Source organism: Erpetoichthys calabaricus, chromosome 5 (genome assembly GCF_900747795.2).
Source record: "Erpetoichthys calabaricus chromosome 5, fErpCal1.3, whole genome shotgun sequence".
NCBI lineage: Eukaryota > Metazoa > Chordata > Cladistia > Polypteriformes > Polypteridae > Erpetoichthys > Erpetoichthys calabaricus.
This window is the reverse complement of record NC_041398.2, coordinates 47,625,542-47,651,114: the sequence shown is the minus strand read 5'-3', so window position 1 is coordinate 47,651,114 and position 25,573 is coordinate 47,625,542. Positions and strand designations below refer to the sequence as shown.

General features: G+C 37.4%; 2 protein-coding genes across 2 annotated transcripts in view; both read right to left on the bottom strand.

Annotated features, from left to right (window-relative positions):
* dctn1b (dynactin 1b) overlaps positions 1-16,633 on the bottom strand; it is a 178,518-nt gene extending 161,885 nt beyond the window's left edge. The window contains exon 1 of the mRNA XM_028801503.2: positions 16,544-16,633. The gene's annotated coding sequence lies outside the window, so the exon portion shown is untranslated. The remainder of the gene's footprint in view (positions 1-16,543) is intronic.
* A 6,989-nt stretch (positions 16,634-23,622) lies between these two features.
* Positions 23,623-24,288, bottom strand: LOC114652740 (N-acetyltransferase family 8 member 3-like). The gene is given in 1 exon segment (XM_028803058.2): positions 23,623-24,288. A coding segment is annotated over 1 exon segment (666 nt).
* Positions 24,289-25,573: the final 1,285 nt, after the last annotated feature.

Below are 25,573 nucleotides of genomic sequence, written 5' to 3'. Positions count from 1 at the left end.
ATATAACACGTAACAACACGATTATTTTGGCAGACAGCACATGGCTTCTCCACATAGATGGAGCAATAACGTAACATACAATATTTGTTATGAATATGTTCCATCCTTGTCAAATCAATATCTTTTTACGAGTTCATTATTGTCCAGCATTTCTAAAAAATTCTGTCTCTCTCAGGGATGTGTGTTATGATCTCTTCCCAAATTTCATCTTCTGGAGCTCAAAAGCTCTCCTAAATTCTGGTGAATTTGAGAGTAGTTTCCTAAATAAGGAAAACTGATAAAATACTTTGTACTCCTATTCTTAAGAGTAGGACCAAATTTTCAGCCAGTTAGGACCATTTTCTTACTCTGAGATGCTTGATAAAAAAATAAGCACTGGTCCTGACAAAACATAATGCATACTGCTTTATACTTCAGGTTCTAAATAAATGGGCAATCACCTTTACTTAAAACTGGAAGACACTTAACATTCTCTGACCCACTTAATCCCTTTCAGTGTTACACGAGGCCGGGGCACTGAATGGAAGGCTGAAAGTAGTCCTGGACTGGCAACCAGTCCACTATCCACTGTATTGCCCTTTCATGCTCACACTCATGCAAGGCCAATTTACAAGTGCCAATTGAACACCCGAACACATCTTTTGGAATGTAGAAAGAAAAACCCACACAAAACACAGGGAGAAAATGCAAAACCTCCAAAGACAAAAACAAGTGTGGGATTCAAACTTGATCCATGAGATGGCAGTGCTACTTAACCTGACTTAAATAACAGAAATACAATTCCACTGATAGAAATAAATTAACTTACTTTCTAGAAATGTAAATGTTGAAATACAGGGACTATAATATTATAGCAGTGAGGAGAGAAGGGGAGTGTATGTATCATTTAAAAATCAAATAATGTTTTCTACTTTTGAACAAAAAAAACTTAAAAATGTTTACTAACTAGTGCATCAAAAACAAAAAAGTGACACTGGACAATTATTTTCAACAAATATCCTGTAGGTGGCACTAAGTTACCATAAAGGCATTTTACCTAACATTCTCCCCCTAACCCTTGAGACAAACAGGCTGCCTTCTAAGTATGATCAGTCATAACAGGCAATTTGGCTTGCATCGGCAGCACTTAAGTAAAAGGAACAGAAACACTTCATCTTCAGAAACAAGCCAGGCAGTAAAGAACAGAGTAATCCTGTGCAGTTTGTAAGTCCTGAATTGAAATTTTCAGAAACATCACAGACTTAAAAGTATATATTACCATACAATGCACCTCTTTGAAGTAAAACCAAAAATACTGACTAAATTGGTTGATTAAATACAGCTTACACTACATCAGATTAATGTTAAGTGTAACGCGTTAAAGTTGGCAAAGATTAACATTATAGCATGATATATAAGCAACCGTATTGTTATCGACAGATGTTTATGAAAAATGATGAAAACAGCATCAGTCTGTTGTCTCTCTTTGCCCATTACTGTGAGCCAATAATTCAGTCTGGCCAACATTAGTAGTTCACTGAATAATTTTTCCTTGCTTGGCGAGACCGACATTATTGTAAAGTATAAAGCTGCAGCAAAAAAAAAAAAAAAAAAACACAAATGCACACACAATAATAAAAAATAAAACTGCTTCCCAGTATTATTGACTGGTGGATGGCATGTACTGTTTATTCGTACAACTATCATTAGTAAAGCAGCATATTGGCCATGTGGTCATATTTCTCTGTAAAAAGGAAGGAAACAGATTTGCTATCAGATCTGCCTGAAAAAAATGAGAATATACGAGGAGGCTACAGAATTAAATCATTCAACACCACAAATTGAATTACTCAACTGGAGAGCTGCCATAACAAATTATACATGGAATATCCAGCTGCTAATGCTACCACAGTAAAACTTAAATCAGACGTTAACGGGTTCACTAGCGGTAGCCTTGTACAGCAACCCCTTTAAAATGTGAAGTCATTTCAACAAGACAGCATCAGAGCTAAAGGTGTAACTATTAAACTTATGGAGAGGATAGCACTCGATGAACTCCTTTTTCCCCTGGTTAAGGACAAGGGATTCCATCGGATACTGCACCATTTAGAACCTTGATACAGTACATTCTTGCAAGCCGGCAATACTTTGCAGAAGTCTTGCTGCCTACGTTATATCATGCAATTGCTACACATATACATGAGCTTTAAAGAAACAATGTTAATGTCATTGGCACTAGCTTCACTCAAGGTTTGTGGAGCTTACAGATCAGCCCCATTAGCATGCCAAGTCTGACATCACATTGGATTGTCAAAAAAAAAAAAAAAAACCCTGAGGCATAAACAGTTGTGTTACATCCTAATGGGTTCTCCAGTTCTCGAAGTGCAATTTTCATTGCACCAAGTTCCGTTTCCATTTGAGCAAAGTGGAACATTTCAAAAAGTAACACGCACATGGTGCTTTATGACAACACTCACAGCATGACAAAAGCTACAGAAGAATCGAACACAAAATATTTTAGGCTGCATGGCTCACACTTTGAGCCAGAGAAGCATCTCTAACTGCATTACAACTGAGGGACAGATATTCACTCATTTTAAGCACTCACAGCTTGCAATTATGCAGATGAGAGAAATACAAACAGAGCTAGGTTCCCCAACAAGAATGCTGTCCCTACTCATTGGAATAACACGTATAAGATGAAAGTCTTGTTGATCAGAAGTACACTTTTGTTGTGTAAAGTGCTGAATAGAAACTTTCTGCACCTCTAATGGCACATCAGTGGGGGCTTGCAGAAAACATGATTACTTAAACGATTTAAGCACCTTACTAAAGATATAAAAGAGCATTCATCTACAATTGTGGATGCGATTCCTTCTTGCAAGTGTGGTAAAATGGACTGCAGAGTTCAGACGTCGAAAACACACTTTTTCAGGCTGTCACAAAATATTTCAGTGGCATATTCACAGAGCCACCATACAATCTATCAACTGTCCATGACACAAAGTACAAAGATCAATTTTTTGACCAAGATACTAAACCACAAGCACAAGTAGTACTTGAGAAAAAGCTGGTCGAGATGTCCGCTGGTGACAAGAGATGCAAAAAGGTCATAGCAAACCACAAGAGTAAAAGATTTGTACTCTGAGAGATGTAGTTGCTGCTTCGTTGTTGGAGTCGTATAAAGAAATTCTTGAGGAAAATTTGCATGTGGCTGCAAATCCACATTCAACTGCTGCCGAGGTAAAATAACTGAAACATAAAAATAATGATGATAATACTAGCTATGGTGACCAGCTGTCTTAAATATTTTGAAGAAAAAAAAAATTTTTGTCACATATTTTTCAACCTCAAATTATACACTACTAAATCTAAATATCCAATCAGTGTCATCGGGCATTTGTTGCTAACCTACAGATGGCATGGTAGGCAGGCATAGCTTAACAGTGGAGTACAAACTGTGCTACAAAAATGTGCTGAATCAAAAAGACTCCCGTTAAAGGCATCACCTTGCCTTTTTCAGCAAGCATTTACAATTCACTTTTACCATAACACCTCAATTTTCATTGTAGCAGCACAGCTTGTAGGGTTTTCCTTTTTGGGCAGTCAAGTTGATTTAGAAAAAAAGTCAAGGAATTTAATTTAGTGAAAGATGTGTCCCCTGAGAACAAACTGTAAAAAAAAAATATTAAAAAACAGGAATTGCTGTAGTTTTAATGCAAACATAATTTTAATACAAAATGATCCAATGATATACCGCATTGTCTCAATATCCAAAGGCACACAAACTTAAAGTGTCACAGTATAGAACAGGTTGTGCTGCAGGCTCTTAACAGTGCATCACAATTTATATAAAACGCCCATTATACAACACAAATCATTTTATATTGGGCTTATAATGTCATAACCAGAAATTTTTGTTAATAGCAGTGGTTAGTACAGGGGATTGTCCTGATTTTATACACCACAAATCTGGTCAGCCTAACAATAATGTATTATTATTAATATAAAAGGTAAAATTTTCTAAACTTGTTGATTTTTCATTTCTTTCAGCTAAACAGCTATCTCAGTGAGCCCCCTATCTCCAGAAATAATAGTATTGGGCAAGCAATCCAGCCCTTTTCTTCACCTTGACAAAGGCAGTATGTGTAAGTACCAATTGGCATCTTTTACTAATGTAGACAGTTTTCAGCTGTGTAAAATATATTGAATGAAAAGAGGAATAGACTTGCTGGTATTAAGGCAAAATGCTTCTGTCTGTTACGAAAAGCCAAACATTAGTGCTTTTAAAGTAGCCAACTTAAGCCCAGGGTGACTGGCCTCATCTATACCTTTCATTTCAGTCTTACTTAAAGTAGTATGTGTCCGGCACATGTACACTCACTCAAACTCTTCACTATAGCACTTTTACTGTAAAAAGAAAGATGTAATTGTGTTGGTTTTTTTTTCAGATCTACACAAGCCCAGTCTTCCAACAAAAATATATAGAAGTGATATGTATCTTAGTTTAACCAAAAAATAACATGTCACTATTTGGTTCTGATGTATTTTATTGCTTCTATTTATTTTTTATTTATTTTACTTTTACCTTCCAATTGTTTTAGTAGGATTGCTTATGTATGTATCATAATTTTCAGCAACTTACTACATTAACTCACAATAATAATACTACTATTATTAATCACTGCTGATGGGGGAAACTATATTTCAAATATGTCATGCTTTATGTCAGAGGACAGGGACTCTAAGGTGTTCGATCTTAGCCTCATTTAGGAGGGTAAGACAGGAAGGGAAAAAACAATAAGTCATGTACATCTTATTCTATGCTCACGCAGTTATTGTCAAATTAAGCAGTGAGAAATGCTGAATTCTGCTGAAAGTTTAAAAAAAAAAAAAAAAAACACAACAACAACAACAACTTTTGATTTTTTTCCATAACACAAAACTAAAAACAAAGGTTATTCAATAAAATCTGCAAACTAGAACATTAAGGGTCTCAACCATAGATAGAACTTTATTTGCCCACATCATGAATTCAAGAAAAAGGTTCTTCCACATTCTGTCTCCATGGGGTCAGTTATACAGTGGCATGCAAAAGTTTGGGCACCTTTGTTACTGTGAATAATTAAGTGGGCAGAAGACAAACTAATTACCAAAAGGCATAAAGTTAAAGATGACATATTTCTTTACTATTTTAAGCAAGCTTACATTTTTATTTCCATCATTCACAAGTACAAAATACAAAAAATAAAAAATGAAAAAGGGCCTGAAGCAAACATATGGGCACCCAACATGGTCAGTACTTTGCAACATGCGAGTTTCACAGTTTGTAAACGCTTTTTGTAGCCAGCTAAGAGTCTTTCAGTTTTTATTTGGGGTATTTTCACCCATTCGGCCTTGCAAAAGGCTTTTAATCCTGCAAGATTCTTGGGCTGTCTTGAATGCACTGCTCTTTTTAGATCTATCCACAGATTTTCAATGAACTTTAGGTTATGGGACTGTGAGAGCCCTGGTAAAATTGTCAGCTTACGCCTCATGAAGTATTCCATTGCAGATTTTGAGGTGTGCTTCAGATTATTATCTTGTTGTAGGAACCATCCTCTTTTTAACTTTTGACTTTTTACAGATGGTGTGAGGTTTGTTGTTAGAATTTGCAAGTATTTATTTGACTCCATTCTTTCCTCTACCAATAACGTGTTTCCTGTGCCACTGGCTGCAACACAAGCCCAAAGCATGATCGATCCACATCCATGTTTAATATTTGGAGAGGTGTTATTTTCCTGGAATTTGGCAACCTTTTTTCTTCAAGCATACTTTTACATATTGTGGACAAAATGTTCTATTTTGACTTCATCAGTACACAGTACTTGTTTCCAAAATGCATCAGGATTATTTAGATGTTCATTTGCAAACTTCAGGCACTGAATTTGGTGACTAGGATGCAGGAAAGGTTTTCTACTGCTGACTCTGCCATGAAGGTCATATTTGTTCAGGTGTTGCTGCACACAAAAGAACAGTGCACTACCACTCCAGAGTATGCTAAATCTTCCTGAAGGTCTTTTACAGTCAAACATTGGGTTTTAGTTGCCTTTCTAGCAATCCAATGAGCAGTTCTTTTAGAAAGTTTTCTTGGTCTTCCAGACCTCCACTTGACCTCCACCATTCCTGTTAACTGCAATTTCTTAAAAACATTACAAACTGAGGAAACTGCTCCCAGAAAACACTTTGCTATCTTCTTGTAGCCTTCTCTTGCTTTGTGAGCGTCAACTATTTTATTTTTCAGAGCTCTATAGGCAGCTGCTTAGATGGGCTCATGACTGCCGATTGTTGGGACAAGGTTGGAGGAGTCAGAGAATTTGTACAACTTTGCAATCTGAATCAAATGACGTTTCCCAGTGATGACTGTGAACAAGCCATAGCCCTAACAAGCTAATTAAGGTTTGTGACCCTGGTAAAAATTATCTGAGACCTTAAATAGCATACTGGGTGCCCAAACCTTTCCATGGTGCTCCTTTTTTCCCCACTGTACTATTGTACAAAACAAAAACAATATACTAATCTTGCATAAAATGCTGAAAAGAAAGGTGTCTTTAACTTTATACCTTTTGGTGATTGGTTCATCTTCTACTCACTTAACTATTCACAGTAACAGACATTTTAAGCAAGGGTCCCCACTGTAATTGCTTTGCAGGAACCCATGTAATGTGCAAAAAATCAAATTCAGTTGAAAACAAACTGAGTTGGTTACACTTTTCATTCTAACTCTAGCAAGAGAACTGAGAACTGAAACTTCTGATTCATCAACTAATCCTCTTCTTAACTATTAAAGTCTACTGAACATTTTATAGCGATGAAGAAACTGCATTCAACATACTAATTATCAATACTCTGTACGCACCTAATTTAGATGATAAAGATTTTGTCTGTATTTCTAATATGAGCTCTCATAAAATCATAAGGGCAGGTGAGTCTAATTGTGTAATAAACCCTAATTTAACAAGGTCATGGGACTACAGTATCAAAAATTACTGTACTGTATTAACCTTATGTTTTACTAAGGACATTAACTTTTTGGTCCCACAGAGATTTTACTTCCCATACTGTAGAAGATATTACTTTTTTCAACACGAAAACACACTTAACAAATTAACTAAAATTTGTATTGTTACTAACTTTCTGCCTTCTCTTAAATTTTTATACTACCACAGTGCCATGTAACATCTTATTATTGAGCAAGAATCAATATAAACCGCAAACACTGGTTACAAGTGGGCAAAGGCTTTAATTTCTACACAAATTGATATGCATCTCCAAATATATCTGTGGGAACACCCTGGGAAACACTCAAAACATATCTGAAAGGACAAATCATTATTTTTCCAGAAGACTAAACTGCAAAGCAGATAGCATTTAATCTTTCAGATACAAGAGAAAAATAGCAATTCTTTTTTAAGTTTCATCATTCTTTTTATGAGCACTGAGAAAAGCATGAAAACACTTAAGTAAACATACAGAAAAAAATATTTAAAAATATATGAAGTACCAATAAAGTATGAAGTTCAGAAATGGAGAATCTTATGCCAACAAATTTCTCAATAACATCAAATTATGACAGAGAAACACATTACTTGTAGAAAAGCTGGACAAACCTCTGAGACCCATCAAAATTCAAGATGCTATCAATTTGTTGCAAAGTTAAAAAAATCTGCATTTTCAGATGAAAACCCAGTGGGGCGGTCTATCAAAATTGTCTATTAAGTTAGCTCAATTAATGATCACCATGTTTAAAGAATCTACAGAAGACAATATTCTATCAAAACCAATACAACAGGTATCAATAACTGCCTTTTCAAAAAATGGTCACGACCCGGTCTTCAGGATTAATTTCACAACTGAATAATGAGTTAAGATTCTCCCACAGTTTCAGCTGAAGAAAACAGATGTAGTGCCCTTCATGATAGGATATTAAAGATCAAGATAGATTTTTTTAAAACACTGATTATCTAATGTAAAACAATTGTCTGGTGCAGAATATAGTAAACAAGGTTCCAAAGGTCCTGCTGTATATGGATACAGAAAAAGCTTTCATGGAGTGAAATATCTTTATCATGATATGCATATTTGCATAAAATTACTATATTCTAACTCAGAAGCTTCACAGCAATGGATGGAACTACAAGATAACAGAGTAGAACATACTGAAAGGAAATTTTACACAAAATCTGCTCTATGCTTTCTTCTGTGCTCCAGTTACTAGTAACTCATTTTTTTTAGCATCTCTCACATAAAATCTGGAATCAATCTATGAAACACTTTAAAGGCACGGATGCTATTCTATGCTGTTCCAGTGCATGACAATCATATATTTCAGCTCTCTCTAACAGTTTTAAATTCAAGGAACTTATTAGGTATTTAAGTAGGGTTTTCAGATCAAAGGTCACTATTCAAAGATGACTCAAATGTATTTGAAAATAGTCCTAAATGAAGACAAAAACTGACATCTGATTGCAAAAGGACTTGTTTGTTTTAACTTGCACTAAATTTCAGCACCATATTGCTCCAGACATGTAATATAATACTGAGCTATTTTACAAATTTGTTTTTCCACATTGCTTCTATGATCATCCTTTTGTAATTTTAATTTTTTATCTTGCATTGTCATTAGTAAAATGGCCAGATTTCTGATTCCTGAGAACACCCCTTAACAACACAATTTGGGACAGATTTGTCTAGGTTACTGCTCTGCTTTTTGAGCTACAGTTGTACTAAGAACAGATTTTTAAATATTACTTCAGTAGCCTTGAAGTATTGTTCTTCTGCCAATATCACTCCGTTAACTCCTGAAACTAAGTTCCCTTACTTCTTGTTGTTTTTGCACTACTACCGCTAAGCATCCATCACAGAAAACAAAAGCTGCTTTCAATTCTCAAAAATGACATATGGTAAACAACTGCCATATTTATTTTCCTTTTATCATTTAGTAACTTCAAAAATCACATTTTAAAGAACACTTTCAATGACAACAATGCACATTTAGCTACTGTAGCCAACACATGACGTAGCAAACAGTCTGCATTTTAGGTGGCTGCTAACTTGACACATAAGAACTAAAACACTTCAGGCACAACTAAAAAAATAACTAGGTAAACTGGATTAGATTTTTGCTGCATCTAGTTTCCTCCATAATGTTTGGCACATTCTGCTTGATTAATCGGCTCTGCTTCACAGTTTAAAATTACAATCAATTCAAACATGATTAAAGTGCACATTGCAGAATTTCAGTCACACTATGTAGAAATTACACTTTTTATACATGGTCCCACCATTTCAGGGCCCCAAAATGTTTGGGACTTAGCAATGGCAGGTATATTAAAGCAGTTATATTTAGTACTTTTTTTTGCATATCTCTGGAATGCAATGATCACGATAAGTCTGCGATTCATAGTCATCACCTGTTGCTGAGTATTTTCTCTGATGATGCTCTGCCAAGCCTCAAATTCAGCCATCTTCTACTCCTGCTTGTTTTGGGGGTTTGTCCCCTTAAGGCTTCTTTTCAACATATGAAAGGCATGCTCAATTGGATTTAAATCATGTAACTGGCTTGGTCATTCAAGAATTTTCCATTTTTTAACTTTGAAAAACTCCTGTGTTGCCTTACCAGTGCGTTTGGATGAACTGCCATCTAATGAGTTTGAGGCATTTCCTGCAATTTGAGCAGATAAGACATTTCTATACACCTTAGAATTCATTGTTCAACTGCCGTCAGTGAAGACAAGAGTGCCAGTACCTGTGGCAGCCGTACAAGGCCCAAGCCATAACACCCCCATCATCATGTTTAATAGAAGAGGTGGTATGCGTTGGATCTTCAGCAGTTCCTTTTTGTCTCTACACTTTGAACTTTTCAACACTCTGATACAGGTTAATCTTTGTCTTATCTGTCAACAAGACCCATTTCCAGAATTCTGAAGGGTCTTTTTAGGACTTTCTCACAAACTGTAATTAAGCTATTCTGTTTTTGTGGCTAACTAGTGGTTTGCATCTTGCAGCGTGGCCTCTATTTCTGTTCATGAAGATCTCTCTGGATAGCAGTCTCTGAAATATACACATCAGCCTCCTGAAGACGGTTTCTGATCTGTTGGACTATGGTTTGGACACTTCTGTCATCAGCAGTGGAGATCTTCCTTGGCCTACCATGCCTTTTGTGATTACCGAGCTCACCAGTGCATTCTTTCTTCTTAATGATATTACAGACAGTTGATTTAGGGAAATCTAAAGGTATTACAGATATCTCAAATGGTTTTATTCCTGGTTTTCAGCCTCAAAATGACTTCTTTGACTTTCACTGGCAGAACCCTTGTCCTAATGTCAAACAATGGTAACTACAAACTCCAAAGACAGAAGCAAAGCCTAGGTATCTTATGCCTACACTAATTAAGCAATGAAACACACTTGTGATGTCAGCCGTCTCAAACATTATGGCGCTCTGAAATGGGGGGACCATGTATAGAGTATTGTAATTTTAACACAGTGTGACAAAAAAGCATTAAAATGTGCACTTTAATCACATCTGAATTGTTTGATTTGTAATTTTAAACTGTGGAACAGATTAATCAAGGAAAAATGTGTCTTTACGCCAGACATCATTTATCATGCATTACAAGTAAGGTCAAACATAGTCGTTGATGAGCAGTTGTTGAAATGTTGATTACCTTTCACACACTGAAAGTCAAATTAACCCAATTAAGTCTAATTAAAATTTTGCTGCTGATATAAGTAACAAATATATAAACTAGATACTATTGCCTATTTGGAGAAAACTCAAACTAGATTATCAGTGAGACTGTTGACGTGATCTGTAAGCCTTTCACAAGCAATGTGAGACACTTCACTGCTGACAATAAGTTCACATCACTTTACACAGTGCTGGATGTGGGCATTTCCATTTCTATGCTTAGGAGTAGGACCAATGTATATATGTGTGCTTACCTGCAGTTCTCATAAGGGGCATTTCACTTTTGATGAGCTTCCACAATTCCAAGGGAGACACCGCCACTCTCCAAAACAGTTATGTTATACAGTATATGAGTGCAAACCCAGGTCACTAAGGAGAAGCCGCAATTATAAATAGTTTATATAAACATGGTGTCCCAAAAATGTACAGACACTTTGAATGATTATAAATACAATGTTTATTAAGACAACACTGCAAACTGGTGCGGTTTATTTGAACTTATTGCAGGAATTTGTCATGCCACGCATTTGAGAGGTGTTTAGTAACAAGGACCAGTTTTATTTCCAGCAGGATGGAACACCTCTCCACTACCATCATGATGTGAGGGCGGAGTGGTGGCTCTGAGGCTAGGGATCTGAAAAGGTATTTACAAAGAAATCGGTAGTGCCTCACACCCCTTTCCAGTGACCTCATGATCCCCCATGCTCTCCCAATCCATCTACTGACTTCAAAGGAAGAGTCACCAGAGACATGAATGTCGCTGCGGAGGTAAGTAAACCTCTCGACGTGGTTGACATTCCCTCAACAGACAGACACACTGCTGATGGCTGTGCCCAAGAGGTCATTAAAGGCCTGGATCTTGGTTTTTATCCAGGACACTTGCAACACAGCCTCGAGAGTTCTAATCAGACCCACCATTGACTCTGTGAAGATCACAACATCATTGGCAAAGTCAAGATCAGTGAATCTTTCTTCATCAACAGATGCCCCACAGCTGCCGGACCCTACAACCCTACCAAACACCTAGTCCATGCAAGCATTGAACAGAGTAGGACCAAGAATACAACCCAATGAACCTCAGAATCAACTAGGAAAAATGCAGAGGTTCTGCCTTCACTCTGCACAGCACCAGTGTTCAGGCCAGCCATTACATCCAGCAACTTCTGGGGGGGAAGGGGGATCTCACAAGTCTCAGGATGTCCCACAGGCCAGCTCAATCAACTGAGTCAATGGAAAGAGGTGTGTAGCACTCCAAATATATCTGCAAAAGGACAACGGTCCAAGTTTTTACAGTCCTGATACTTCCTGTTTTTCTACATGGTTGTGAGCCATGGATACTATCCAGTGACCCGAGACTAAGACTGGACTCCTTTGGTACTGTGCGTCTTCAGAGAATCCTTGGGTACCGCTGGTTTGACTTTGTGTCGAACGAGCAGTTGCTCACGAAGTCCCAAATGAGGCACAAAACCTGTCTTGTGAGGGAGTGCCCGTTACAGCACTATGACCATGTGCCGCGACTCCCCGAGGGTGATCTGGCTCACAGGATCCTCATTGTTGAGGACCTGAGCGGCTGGACCAGGGCAAGGGGACGCCCACGTAACACCTGGCTCCGATGTACAGATGGTCATTTCCGCAGGACTGGAGGGAGGGGTTGCCAACCAGGATCCCGAGCTGATTCATCATGTGGTGGGTGCAGCAACGCACTGTAACAGTGCATGCTCATCAAAAACACCCAAAAACATAGGCTGATATTTCAAATAATAAATATATAAACTACATACTGTATGCTGTGTACCAAGAAATTGTTTTTACTTCCAAAAAGCCATATTAGGCTATCTGCAGCATTTGGTGGTAAGGCAATAGAGATATGTAAACAGGAAGCAGAGCTGAAGGGCCACTAGTGTTAAGAAAAGGATTCAGAAGCCACATGGTATAGCCTGGCAGTTTAGTATTAAGAAAATGCGTAGCTGTTCTAGTGGTAAACTAAATATAGCCTGCTCTGCTTAAAACTTGTTTTAAAAGATTCATCTGCGCCATTTGTTAACTTAGTGGCCACCTGATAAATACTCAAACTAATTTTTATAGAGAGAGAGATCAGTAGTGACCTTACAAGTTCTGGATTCAAGGAAAAAAAAAAAAAAAAAAAACTGTATTGCTGGGGAAAAAAATGAATGTAAGTGTCATATGTGCACTCCAGGCAGTGTAAATTGTGCCTGGTTTCACTTTATCTTTGATCACGTCACCTTGTATATGTAGAAAATTGAGTTTGTATGAAGTTGTTTCTAGTTCTACTTTATCTATGATCACATCACTTTGTACGTATAGAGAATCCAGTTTTTGAGAAAGGCTGCATTTTCAATGGTCACTTTCATTAGAAGGCTACATTTTCCATGTGTGTCTTTTAATCAACAGTGCAAGTAAACATATTAATAAGAATAAAAAAAATATAAACTACAAATAAATTGACAACTCAAATTTTAACAATGGTTTAAATAGATTTCAGTTAGGGCTGGGCAAACTATTGAATTTTCATTTCAATTCAACATTTAAGAAAAATCAATATACAAAAGCCAATATCCCAGGACATATATTTGATTCTCTACAACTTCTTCTGAATATTAAATAAAATCTGCAAAATCTCCAGCACTCTTTCTAAGCATGTCTATGTCAATCCCACCCAGGTTGCCTGACAATGACAAATGTGAAAAAAACAGACAACAGATCCAAAGAGGATGCACTTAGAACACATTGGGTTAGCACTGATGTTTACAAATTGTTCACTTTTACCTAGAATGAGATTTCAACATCAAAAAATAGAACACGTAACTGCACATGAAGAGGAAAGTGGGGCACCTACAACATGCTCTCCCATTGATCCAGTAAAGCAGGTAAGCAGGTAAACAAAGAGTTTGTTGTTGACAAGCACCAGGTGGAAGGACATAAAAGGTGCAATGACTTGATCTATTGCAAAACACACTTTTGCCTACTTAATGTGCACCATCAAAATACTTATACTTATCAGTGGTAAAATAACTACACTAACCAGTAATACATATCACACCAACACTGAGATGACCATGTAGCATAAGTCTTCATTCATTATTTCATGCAGTCTCCTCTAATTAAACAAGGATGAGTTAAAAAAAAAAAAAAAATTCTTTTGTGTGAATTATTCAATGTTCATGTACAGGGTAAACTACATTTATGGCCATTTTATTTTCATTTGAATTTGTATTTTTTGTTAAGCAGGTGAACTGAGCTTCCTGATTACAGTAAAGGATATTCAATATTTAGTGCACTTGATTTGCATTAACATTTATAAATATGTTGCCCTGACAATCTTTGACTCTTAGTATTATTAAAAATGAAATGTATAACCATACCAACTTATTTTGTGAGCAGAAGCTAGTCATAAAATAATAAAATATCAATGAATTAAATAATCATTGCTTATTCAGATTGAAAGTGAAAGTAAAGCTTCATTGGTCAGTCGAAATAGTTCAATTTCCATCAAAATATCACCACCCTCCTTGGCATTTCTAACAGCCGCTTAGAGATTCTTCCATAGTGCCGACCCTGTAAAGCATATATCAATACCGTAGAAAAAGGATTAAAGTAGTTGTTAAGAACACGGGATGCAAATTATGAGTTGTCCTACTGCTACCACAGCACTTCATGTGCTTATGAATGTTATAAAATAAATACACGCATACATTATACAGTCTGAGGAACCATGAATATGCAGATACATCATCTGGAACCATTGCAAAAGATGTAGATCGTGAAACAACAGATACACATATGCACATGTATTACGATCAGTGATTAGCATGGTAATGTATCAAAGCTCTGCTTTGCCTTTCCTTATAAAAAACAAAGATAAACACAGCAATGTTTGCTGACTGGCAGACACAGACACCAGCAAGGCAGGCAGCACTTACAATGAAAACTTAAAAATATGTAGATGAGATATAAAGAAAGGATGGTTAGAAAAAACATGTTATTAGAGCAGTTTCTTTGAGGCACAGCTATTCACCCATTAAATATTGAAATAAAAAAAAAGTTTATTTTACGAATGTTTCATATTATTGTGAGAAAATATACCAAGTCTTGGATTCTGTATCTGTATCTATATATACAGTTCATACATACATATCTATATGGTGCTGATCTTCAATCTTTAATGTGTTTTAGGAATATATTGAGAAATTCAAACATCGCATTTGGGTCAAAATAATCGCAAGCTCAATTTAACTCTATATCACCCAGCCCTAATTTGAATTTTTATTTATTTCTGATCTGTATATACAGACCTTAATTTTCAACTAATTTCACAAACTTGGTATGCAGACCTTTAGTGCTCTGTTTGACAAGTTATGTGCATTCTTCAATCATATTTACCAGAAATATAGACTTCTAGCGACATACTAATATTTACGTGCAAATTAAAACCTTGTCAAAAGAAACCTGCCCAATCTCAAAAATCTTCCATCAATATCTACACAAGATTAGATACTCAGTACTGGCACAGAACAGGAAAACGTTCTGAGTCCTCAGTGTATTCCTTTGTAGGAGACATGACTGTGAGGAAAGACAGCTCCTTCACCAACATTAAATTTGCTTAAAATTGCCACCATCATTGGCCCGATTACCAAAAATGGGGACACAGCTCAATGACAAGAGATTTGCCATCTGTCACAATGTTGACAGGTTAACAAACTCTCACTTAAAGTCAACAAAATCAAAAACCTCTGGAAGCAGAACAAGCTCCTATTTACATTGGTGAGGCAGATGAATGCTGGGCACATGATTAATTTTTGCAGTCACTATCTCTGATTATCTGATTAACATCTTAGCTATTGGCAAGAAAAGTTACTCGCTCTTTTACCTCCCCAGATGTTTGAGGAAAGCCCAACTATCTCCATCTACAGTATCTTCTACATATGTTCATCCTAACTGACTATGTAACATCCTTGAGCTACAGCTGCTTAGCTTGGAACTACAAGACCATCACTGCTACACTGATTCTTTTTCTGTTTGGGATATGTATGGCCCACGGTCTTAGAAAGGCAAATTGCTCTGGCAAACAGAACAGGACCATTATCACTCATTCACACCCATAGATTTACAGGCAGTTTTACCCTTATGTCACGAGGCTACTCAACAAACACTTGTACTGACAACTGTACAAGCATACATTATGGGAGTTTCTTAAATAAATAGTGGTACCATCATTATATGCAAGTACTATCACTAGTCTGTTAAGAGATGCCAGTAAGAATGTCAATGTGCGATGTACCATGTAAAGCTGATAATAGCAAAAGCTCCACATCTATCACTTTTCTGCTTCCTCATAACGCATTCTAGCCCAAAGATATGCCAGGATCAGGAGATAACCGATACTTTCTGTTAAAACATCTGTTCTATGCTACCAAACATCGAACCTGTCTAATCTTACTTGTTTCCATCATTTCACACACGATAAACTAACCTACGTGGTTATTTAGAGGTAAAAGATAAAAACTGAGGACATACGCTTTAATTAAAAAAACGTACAGACACGTTATATTTAAAACGGCGTTCGTCGCTCAGCAGACTCTTCCAATTTTTCCCCGCACTCCACTCATTTACTATCAGAACCACTAGAAATCCTAATGACAAGAGTCCATCATCAGAAGGCCGGCAACTCCCTTCTGCCGGCGCCTAACAGACTGAACTGTTCCCTTGTCATGCACAGCTCCATCTTCACAACACCCAGCCACTGGCAGTAGTTTTTCTTTTCCTAATAAATTCGGCATGAACACCTTTGTTTTAATTACAAACAACTCTCACCTACAAATTGGGATTCCACTCAGCTCTTCTCTCTCAGTGTTCACACAACAAACTCCCTACTACAAGAACCAACAGGCAAAGCTGTCTTCGACACTGCCTGTTAACTGAAACTCGAAAACGTTAGTCATTTATATCTGTTTTCCATCTGTCTGATGTGCAGATACCTTTATAGTAATTTCGTTTTGAATTGTTTTCGTTTGTGTATTGAGTGGTCTTTTAAGATAGGTCTGTATATAACTTTGAAATCAGGCATACATTAATCACAACGGACCCCTAATTACTTCTGCGCATGCTCGGTCAGCTATCTGTGGACACGCCTTGACTTCCAAACAGGAAAATGTGAATGTGGACTTATAGAAAATGAATTAGCCCGTTATGTACGTATCACTGTACTCCAACAGCAAAGCCATAACATCAGTTTTACTATAAGTAAATGTTTTGTAGATGTAAGGCAAATTATTTCTCGTTGGAAATACTGATGTTCTCTTCTTTGGCACAGAGCGACTAAATAGTTATTGTCGCATGTGGAAACTGGGAAATTACTGGCTTAACCATGCCAGCAGTGTTGTCTGATATGGTTGTTCAGTTTTTTAGGCACAGACCCGTAACGTTCATGGGTAACTGTTCACACGTGTCGGTGCTAGTTAAGTTTAAAGGAAGCCTAAAATTAGTAAACCGTTCTGTCAAACCGACGTATCAGTCCAGTTGAAAAATGGATGGATGGGAAACAGCAACGGTGAATTACATCTTAAAGCACGTACTCTAAGTTAACATTAAATGATTGTTTAATTTTAATTCAAATTATACCGTCGAGTGAAAATAACGAACTTCTTTCGTAAACAGGGTGATGATGTCCCTGACAAGATATTGTCTTGATTGTTTAAAAAAAAAACTGAGCACGGAAAAATGACTTTAAAAAAAAAAAAAAGTTTAGTATTTTAACATTAATATTTTTTAGAGACATTATGAAAGATTCACGCGGGATACCACGTTTCTTGGTGAATCTTGTCTACGTAAATTAATGAGCAGATTTGCCGTATTGGAACTTTTATTGTACCCCGAGTCTGAGAGACAGCATAGTGTTAGAGTTTACAAAACCGACGTGGTTATCACAACAGTATATGCACAAGACACTCCTTATCAAACGCTTTTAGTATTCAGTGATTTCCACATCTGTACTTAATAGGTTTTATATCCAAAATCCAATGTGAGTAAAAGCGTGTGCGGCATAGCTAATTACAACGGTCTTCTAAACAGAAACAGTGTCATTAACAGCGTCTTCTGCAATTTGTGGGAGCGTCCAGACATGTGCGTTAATGGAACAAAAATGTTGTAAAGAAACTTTGTGAATTCATCCAAAAGTGAACATAAAGATCACTCAAGTACTGACAAGAAGGAGCAGCTGGATAAGCAAATCCGGATCCAAACTTTCAAAATTGTCAGCAATATCTTGTGAATACATCCTGTCAAAGGTTGGTGAGAGATCAGTAAATAAGAAATCATCCGAACTGCAGCACAGCAGAATAAATCATTTATGTACAGTAAATATAATCAATGAAAGACTGTTTTCCTTTCTGCATACCTAACCTATCTACCAGTCACACAAGCACAGCCAAGTCACTGACTCATTTAATATTTCCCTGCCCCTTGCCAGTTAATTTCCCCAAAGCAGTCATGTGCTGTCACTTACTGCTAATTGTCGACACTGAGCTCCATTCAATTCTTTATTGTGATTTCTGTCATACACATGAAACAAGACACATACTGTTTACATGAATGTTCATTAATAATAATAGTAAAATGGAAAAAATTAAAATGAGCACAAATTGGACATATTTATTACAAGAGCCAGGTCTTCAGTGTGAGGAGCTGTCTTCTCTCACATTACTTGAGCACTCATTGGCTGCCTCATGCATTAGTTGCTCACACTCTTCTGTAGCTACACAGGTACCCAATACACTGACAAAATGCAATGGAGAATACTGACAATGGACACCTTTATTTGGGGAATAAACCCACTATATAATGAAATATTCCATTGCCAAATGTAAATATACAAAGCATAACAGACAAATTTTTGTTGATTATCAACAAAACGCACTATAACTACTGTGTGTTTTGTTACTTACTTGTTTTCACCAAACTTTGCATATTAACTCATACACAGAACATGGGTAATATTTAAAAAAAATAATTCAGATTAAGGGCGGCACGGTGGCGCAGTGGGTAGCGCTGCTGCCTCGCAGTTGAGATACCTGGGGACCTGGGTTCACTTCCCGGGTCCTCCCTGCGTGGAGTTTGCATGTTCTCCCTGTGTCTGCGTGGGTTTCCTCCGGGCGCTCCGGTTTCCTCCCACAGTCCAAAGACATGCAGGTTAGGTGGATTGGCAATTCTAAATTGGCCCTAGTGTCTGCTTGGTGTGTGGGTGTGTTTGTGTGTGTCCTGCAGTAGGTTGGCACCCTGCCCAGGATTGGTTCCTGCCTTGTGCCCTGTGTTGGCTGGGATTGGCTCCAGCAGACCCCCGTGACCCTGTGTTCGGATTCAGCGGGTTGGAAAATGGATGGATGAATTCAGATTAAATTAAAACTGTCAAAATAAACGAATAGACAAAATGAGAAGCATTCACTTTAGGATATATCGAAAAAGCTCATGAACTGTTATTTAGGACAAAATGCCTTGTTAACGTTGCACACTATCTGTACTTAGACAATGTCACAAGAAAAAAAATATAGCACAGTCCACTGTGTTTTGTTACTTTTTTGTTTTCACCAAACTTTGCATATTAACTCATACACAGAACAAGGGTAATATTTTTAAAAATAATTCAGATTAAATTAAAACTGTCAAAATAAATGAATAGACAAAATAAGAAGCATTCACTTTAGGATATATCGAAAAAGCTCATGGACAGTTATTTAGGACAGAATGCCTTGTTAACGTTGCACACTAACTGTACTTAGACAACGTCACAAGAAAAAAATATAGCACAGTCTCCACATGAATTTATCCAAAAATAGCAAACAAAATTCAGAATTTGGCCAAATGGGTAAAAATACAGAATGTGTGATACTGTATCCACTGCTCTGGTTATGGATTATGCTTTCAGATAGTGCCTCCTATTTAACAGGGAAATCGTGATACATCACACTACACTGCATTGTGGGAAATGGACATCCTAAAGGATTGCATTGGCTCGTTTACAATGTGAAATGCCACTAATAGTGACATACTGCAAGAAACTGCAATACATTGACAAATGCAAAGCGAATGTACAAAGGAAAGGAAAGGAGAGTTTAAACTTTTAAAGTTCAATACACAATGTGGATGAAAAATCAAATCTGGCATGGGAAGAAAGGCAAACTCTATGTTGACAGTCTAGGTTTTTAACTTACCAACTGCTGAATTAATTTTGGAACTTGCAACAATAATTCAAAGGTGTTTAGTTGTGTAGCTTCTGTAGGCTACTCTGAAACTCTCCATTTTTTCAAATATTCTGATATAGACTTGTCTATGTGCTTTGGAACATTATTTTGATGCACAACGGAGTTGTGGTTCTTGTTTGGCTTCCAAAATTGATAACCTGACATTCACCTGACGATTCCTCAAAACCAGACACAATTTATGCTAATTTTAGTGATGCCAGGTTGTTTGTGTTCTGATGCAGCCAAGTGTCCCAAAACCATTTAGTGTTTTTAAGAATTTGCTATTATGGATTTCATTGTTAAGTTTTTCTCAGTAGAAAATTCACAAAATCAAGTGAGTCCATGTCTGGTAATGCACACCTGTTGTTTATGTACAGTTTATTTGTTCCAGCTGTTTCACAGATAAATATAGTGTAATGGACAGCATGCGTGGCTGGCACCTCTATGGGTCCCAGTCTTTTGCCATGACCATGGTGATGAGTGGGCCAGAAAAGAGTCAGGACATTTCTTCCCTTAAGCAGGAGATGCCGGGATGAAGCAAGGTGTTGTACCCAGTTGGGAAGCCAATATTTTGGGGAGTCCGAGGGAAGGTGATACCTCGAGAGTACATTCTCCCCTGATACACTTGATGGCACAGCATCCCTGGGTTTCAGTACCCATACTGACCCCTGCAGTACATGTTGCTAACTGCAGTGCTGTGGAAAGGCTGTATTGGGTTCCATGGGTGCTACCAGGGGGTGCTGCAGCAATCCATGATCTCTGCTTTATAGGGTTTCCGCCTGACACAGAAGTCATCCTGGGTCTTCCGTTAAAGGAGCTGCTCTGCCTCAACCAGGCAACTTGGAGTCAGATGTGGAGGACAGACAAAGCTCACCGGGGACAAGTGATGGAACAAAAGAGAAAAGAAGAATTTGTTGTGTTATTACAAGGAAGCTGTTATAAGGTATTATTTGTAATATATCTTTTATTTGAACCTGAGACGTGTCTGTGAAGTTGTGTCTGCAGCACCCCATACAGGTCATAATAGAAAAATGGTATATATGATGAATTAAGGTGAATCCAAATTCAGCTGCTGTACAATAAAATTATTTAAAACAAAATATTAAAGTACATAATGAAGTAAGATAATGCAATTTTGGCTTGTTTGTTTTAAAACTGCCATTATCAGTTGTTTGTCACTGGGGGTTGGCTAGGCTTTAAAGTGTACAAACTCGTAAGCTCAGTGCAGTGAGAGACAGGCAGAAAACTGAATCTGTATCCAATGGTGTAGTTACTGTCACGACAATTACTGTAAAGAAAATGGTGACATAAAGGTCTATATGTATCCAAACAACGCAATCAAGCCCTCTCTGCAATAAACAGTCTTCTTATTACCATAGACTGACCTAGCTAAAATTAGGTTACTGTCTAAATTAACAAACATACACCAATGACTCTGCATAGCCTTAAACCATCATATACTTTGTTTGAGACATAGAATATAAGAGAGGGCCACAAATGTTAAGTGACCTCACCAGTTGCTCTTCAGGGCCGTATTAAGCGCATTCTTCATAAATTACCCAGACATTCTGACCCTTTCATTCAGTTTACCACTCTGTCCAGGTGCTCAGGACATTTGCCTTTGTATCACAAATTATGTTATTTGTTCAGGATGTTCTTGTAGTATTTGTATTTTTGTATTTTTTTCTGTTGTATTTTCTGTTATTCTAATTCAAATCTTTGTGTTTCCTGTATTTATCTTCGTTTATCTTCGTTTAGTGTTTTATGCTGATATTATTTTGTGTCCAATGTTGTGAATTTGATCTTTTTCTACTTTTCCCGTGTGCCTGATTCAAAAATACCAAATTATTTTGGACCTACTAAGAGTAGTATGTATTTTTTGTCAAAGTTGTAAATGAAAGTTTCCTGCAAGGGAAATTTAAAGTTAGAATGGGAGGAAAATAAAACAGTTTGTTGATGGGATGGTGCATTGTGTGTTTATTTGTATACTTTTTCTAAAATGTCATGCATACTAAGACCCAAACAGTGCAAACAAATATTTGCCATTTTGCTTTGTTTCTACCCAGTGGACCTATTGGCTGTGTTTATTTAAACAAAGCACTTGTGTCTGAATATGTTGTGGTCCAGAGGTATTATTCGAGATCCTGAACTATGTCATGACTATAGTCACATGCAATACCGGTCTGTGCTGATTCTTCAGTATTACATAGTCATGATGTCCTGCAAGCTGCAAGGTTACTGAGGAAATCCTTATTACTGCTTTTTGTGTGACCCTTGGTACCATTCATGGTCAAATCCAGTTAATATATAATGTAAAATTCTGTTATATTGCAAATGTAAACCACTTTCAACTTTGCCACAGTTCACTAAATTGTGTTGTATGAAGGGTGTCATGCAGGGCAAGCATTTTTTGAAGGGTGTCATGTCCTTAAAAGATCACCACTTAGGTCATACACAAAGCTCTAGTGGTGGCAATCCTTAAATTGTCTATAACTGCAAAGAAAACTTTACTCTTACAATCCACATGCAGTTCACTGGTCAAAGTAGGAATTGCCGCAGCAAGAACATAGTGTTACTTAAACCTAACATCACTTGAAAAGTCAATCACAAAAGTATGTTTTTTATATCCTAGGATAATTGCATTTCACAATTATTTCTTTCTTTTCTGTTTTCAGGCATGTATCTATACACACATAGGCACAGAGAAAATATTTATAGGGTACTGAAGAAACAAAACTAACAGCACAAAAAACGTATTTAGAAGTTCAAAGTGTTTGTGTAAATTTCCTCCCCAGTGGGACACGTTTTCAGCTAGACTAACCAAACACTGTGTGAATATAAACACTCTGAAATAGACCAGCATTAATTGTGTTGTCAGGTAGGGTACATCTGTCTCACATCAGTAACGTTCATTGATTTATTTTCTAAACATACTGGGTTAAGGGGGGACAAAGCCTGTTTTGACAGTATGAGATGCAAGGCGGGAATCAGCAGTGGATGGTTCTGGGATAAAGTAGCTGAAAATGGATGAAATGATGCATTATGGTTCCTGGACGCCACCATTTCCAGTATTCTGTTGTGAGAGGTCAGCATATCAGTTTTTGGTCAAAGAACTCATCAGAGTCTGTTCTATCTAAAACAGTTAAAGAAGTTTAGCCATTCCTGCTTATTTACAGTTAGGTCCATAAATATTTGGACAGAGACAACTTTTTTCTAATTTTGGTTCTTTACATTACCACAATACATTTTAAATGAAACAACTCAGATGCAGTTGAAGTGCAGACTTTCAGCTTTAATTCAGTGGGGTGAATAAAACGATTGCATAAAAATGTGAGGCAACTAAAGCATTTTTTTAACATAATCCCTTCATTTCCATCCATTTTCCAACCCACTGAATCTGAACACAGGGTCACAGGGGTCTGCTGGAGCCAATCCCAGCTAACACAGGGCACAAGGCAGGAACCAATCCTGGGCAGGGTGCCAACCCACCGCAGATCCCTTCATTTCAGGGGCTTAAAAGTAATTGGACAAATTAAATAACTGGAAATAAAATGTTCATCTCTAATACTTGGTTGAGGTGAAGCATAGTCTAACAATTTAAAACGCATGAATATTCTTAAATAAAATCACCAATATAACACCTAAATCCCAACATTCCTAAGAAAGAGAAAGATCATATCTGTAACAAATCATCAACAGGTTCAGTGCTTTCCCTAACAGTGAAGGCCAACAGTATTCTCTTGTTTTTTTAAAGCCAAATCTCTCATAAAATTTCAGCCCTTCATAGTGAATCACAGATGTGCACAACATTATTCTTTGGTTGCCATTTGCCTGGGCAAAATCACAGAGTGCTCTGCAGAGGGCTTTCCCAACTCCTCGGCCTCTGTATCCCATCCTGACAGCGAAGCGTTTCAATTCCAAGGCTCCCTTCTTCTCTTTGGAAGGTGTGGCTGCGATGGTGCCAACCACTTTGCCATTGCACTCTGCGACCCAAAAGCATGAACCACTGGTTTCCATGTAGGTTTTTTTGATGTTCAGAAAATCTCCTTTCAATGCTACCTCAATCCAATTCTTGGTGATAAGTTGGTATGCTGCTCGATTCACTGCCAGGATCATTAAGGCGAGACCTACTGAAGACAGCAGGAAAGATGCAGAACTCAGGAAGAGGAAGCAGAAGACAGTGAGTAGGGCCAACTGTATGCCAGGCTGCCAAAGAGCATATCTGAACAATGCTGCGCACGTTTCATTAAAGCTGTTAATTACAACCTCTCGTACTTCTTCATGATCTCTGTCTTCAAATCTTCGAATCTAGTAGGCTTCCATTGTTCAAGATCTAATGTATAAAACAAAGAAATCATATACAATAAATAGTACGCAATTTCAAAACATGACAAAAAGCTCCTTTGACTATATTTTAACTAATTTTAAGGCTTTTAGAACCATTGACTGTCTTCCAGTATAACATGTGCCCATTCATTACATTCAAGTAAATTCACAGGAAAGATGACTCCTTTGTTTTCACTTCTTGTTTCTGAAGCTACTTAATCATTTGTTTATTTTTATACTTTGTTATTTGTAACATATGATTTTTATTTATCTTTTTTGGTAATCTGATATGTGAGCTATAATCAGTTCTGTCTGAAGGAGTGAGCGGGGCACAGAGTGGGACAGGTATCTCATTTGGAGAAAGGGGGGGGTCTTTCAAAAGATGCTTTAATTACCACTTTTTCAACCTTCTTAGACATGCGTTGCTTTATTAAATTACTAGCCCCGACCTGCTCATCATTCCTGAAATCACGCTTCCCCCTACCTTCAGCCCGCAGACTCTGTCTCGGATTAGCGCAAATATATCGCTCCTGCAAGTGAACTATGATTCCTAGCATGATGAGAGAAGTTGCAAAATCAACAGGAATGATCAAGAAAATTATAGAAAAAAACCTGGTCTAAATCCATTAAGTATTGCTCTCGTTCGCTAGCTAAGCGGAGGTAAGATACGCCCTGAGGCTGGTGCGTGAGTGAGGAGGGCCCTGTCCCCCTCCCCTCAGCATGCTGAGTGTCTCTTGGATTTGCGCAAATCAATCGGTACTGCAAGCAGACTATGATTCTTAGCGCAATGAGAGAAATTTCAAAATCACCCGGAATGTTCAAGCAAATTACAGAAAAAAACCTGACCTAAATCCGTTTAGTAGTTCTCTCATGAAAAGCAGACAGACAGATGTTGGATTTTATATATATTGAGATTAGGTGTGTTACCTGTTGAAGACAGGTAATGAAATCAATTTAAAAATATTTGATACTAGGGGGCTCCTCCCACCCCTGGGTTTGGTTTACTGGATATACAATTTAAAGAGATTGTTATTTTCATGGGAATTGTTACATATGCATTGTTTTCACTTTTACTTTAAAAGTTTTGTAAAAACAATACTTGTTCTTTATTTCCAGCCCCGGGCGTGGTTACATCTCTTTCTCGCAGGATGTATAACGCTGCTCGCGTTGTGAAGGGGTTGCGGCTGAACGCACGCTAAGGAGATGCCGTTGGATCATCAGCTGTCTTTCTGCTGCTGGTGAGCTACGTGTTCTGCTTGTCTCGCTGCCCGATCATTTCAAA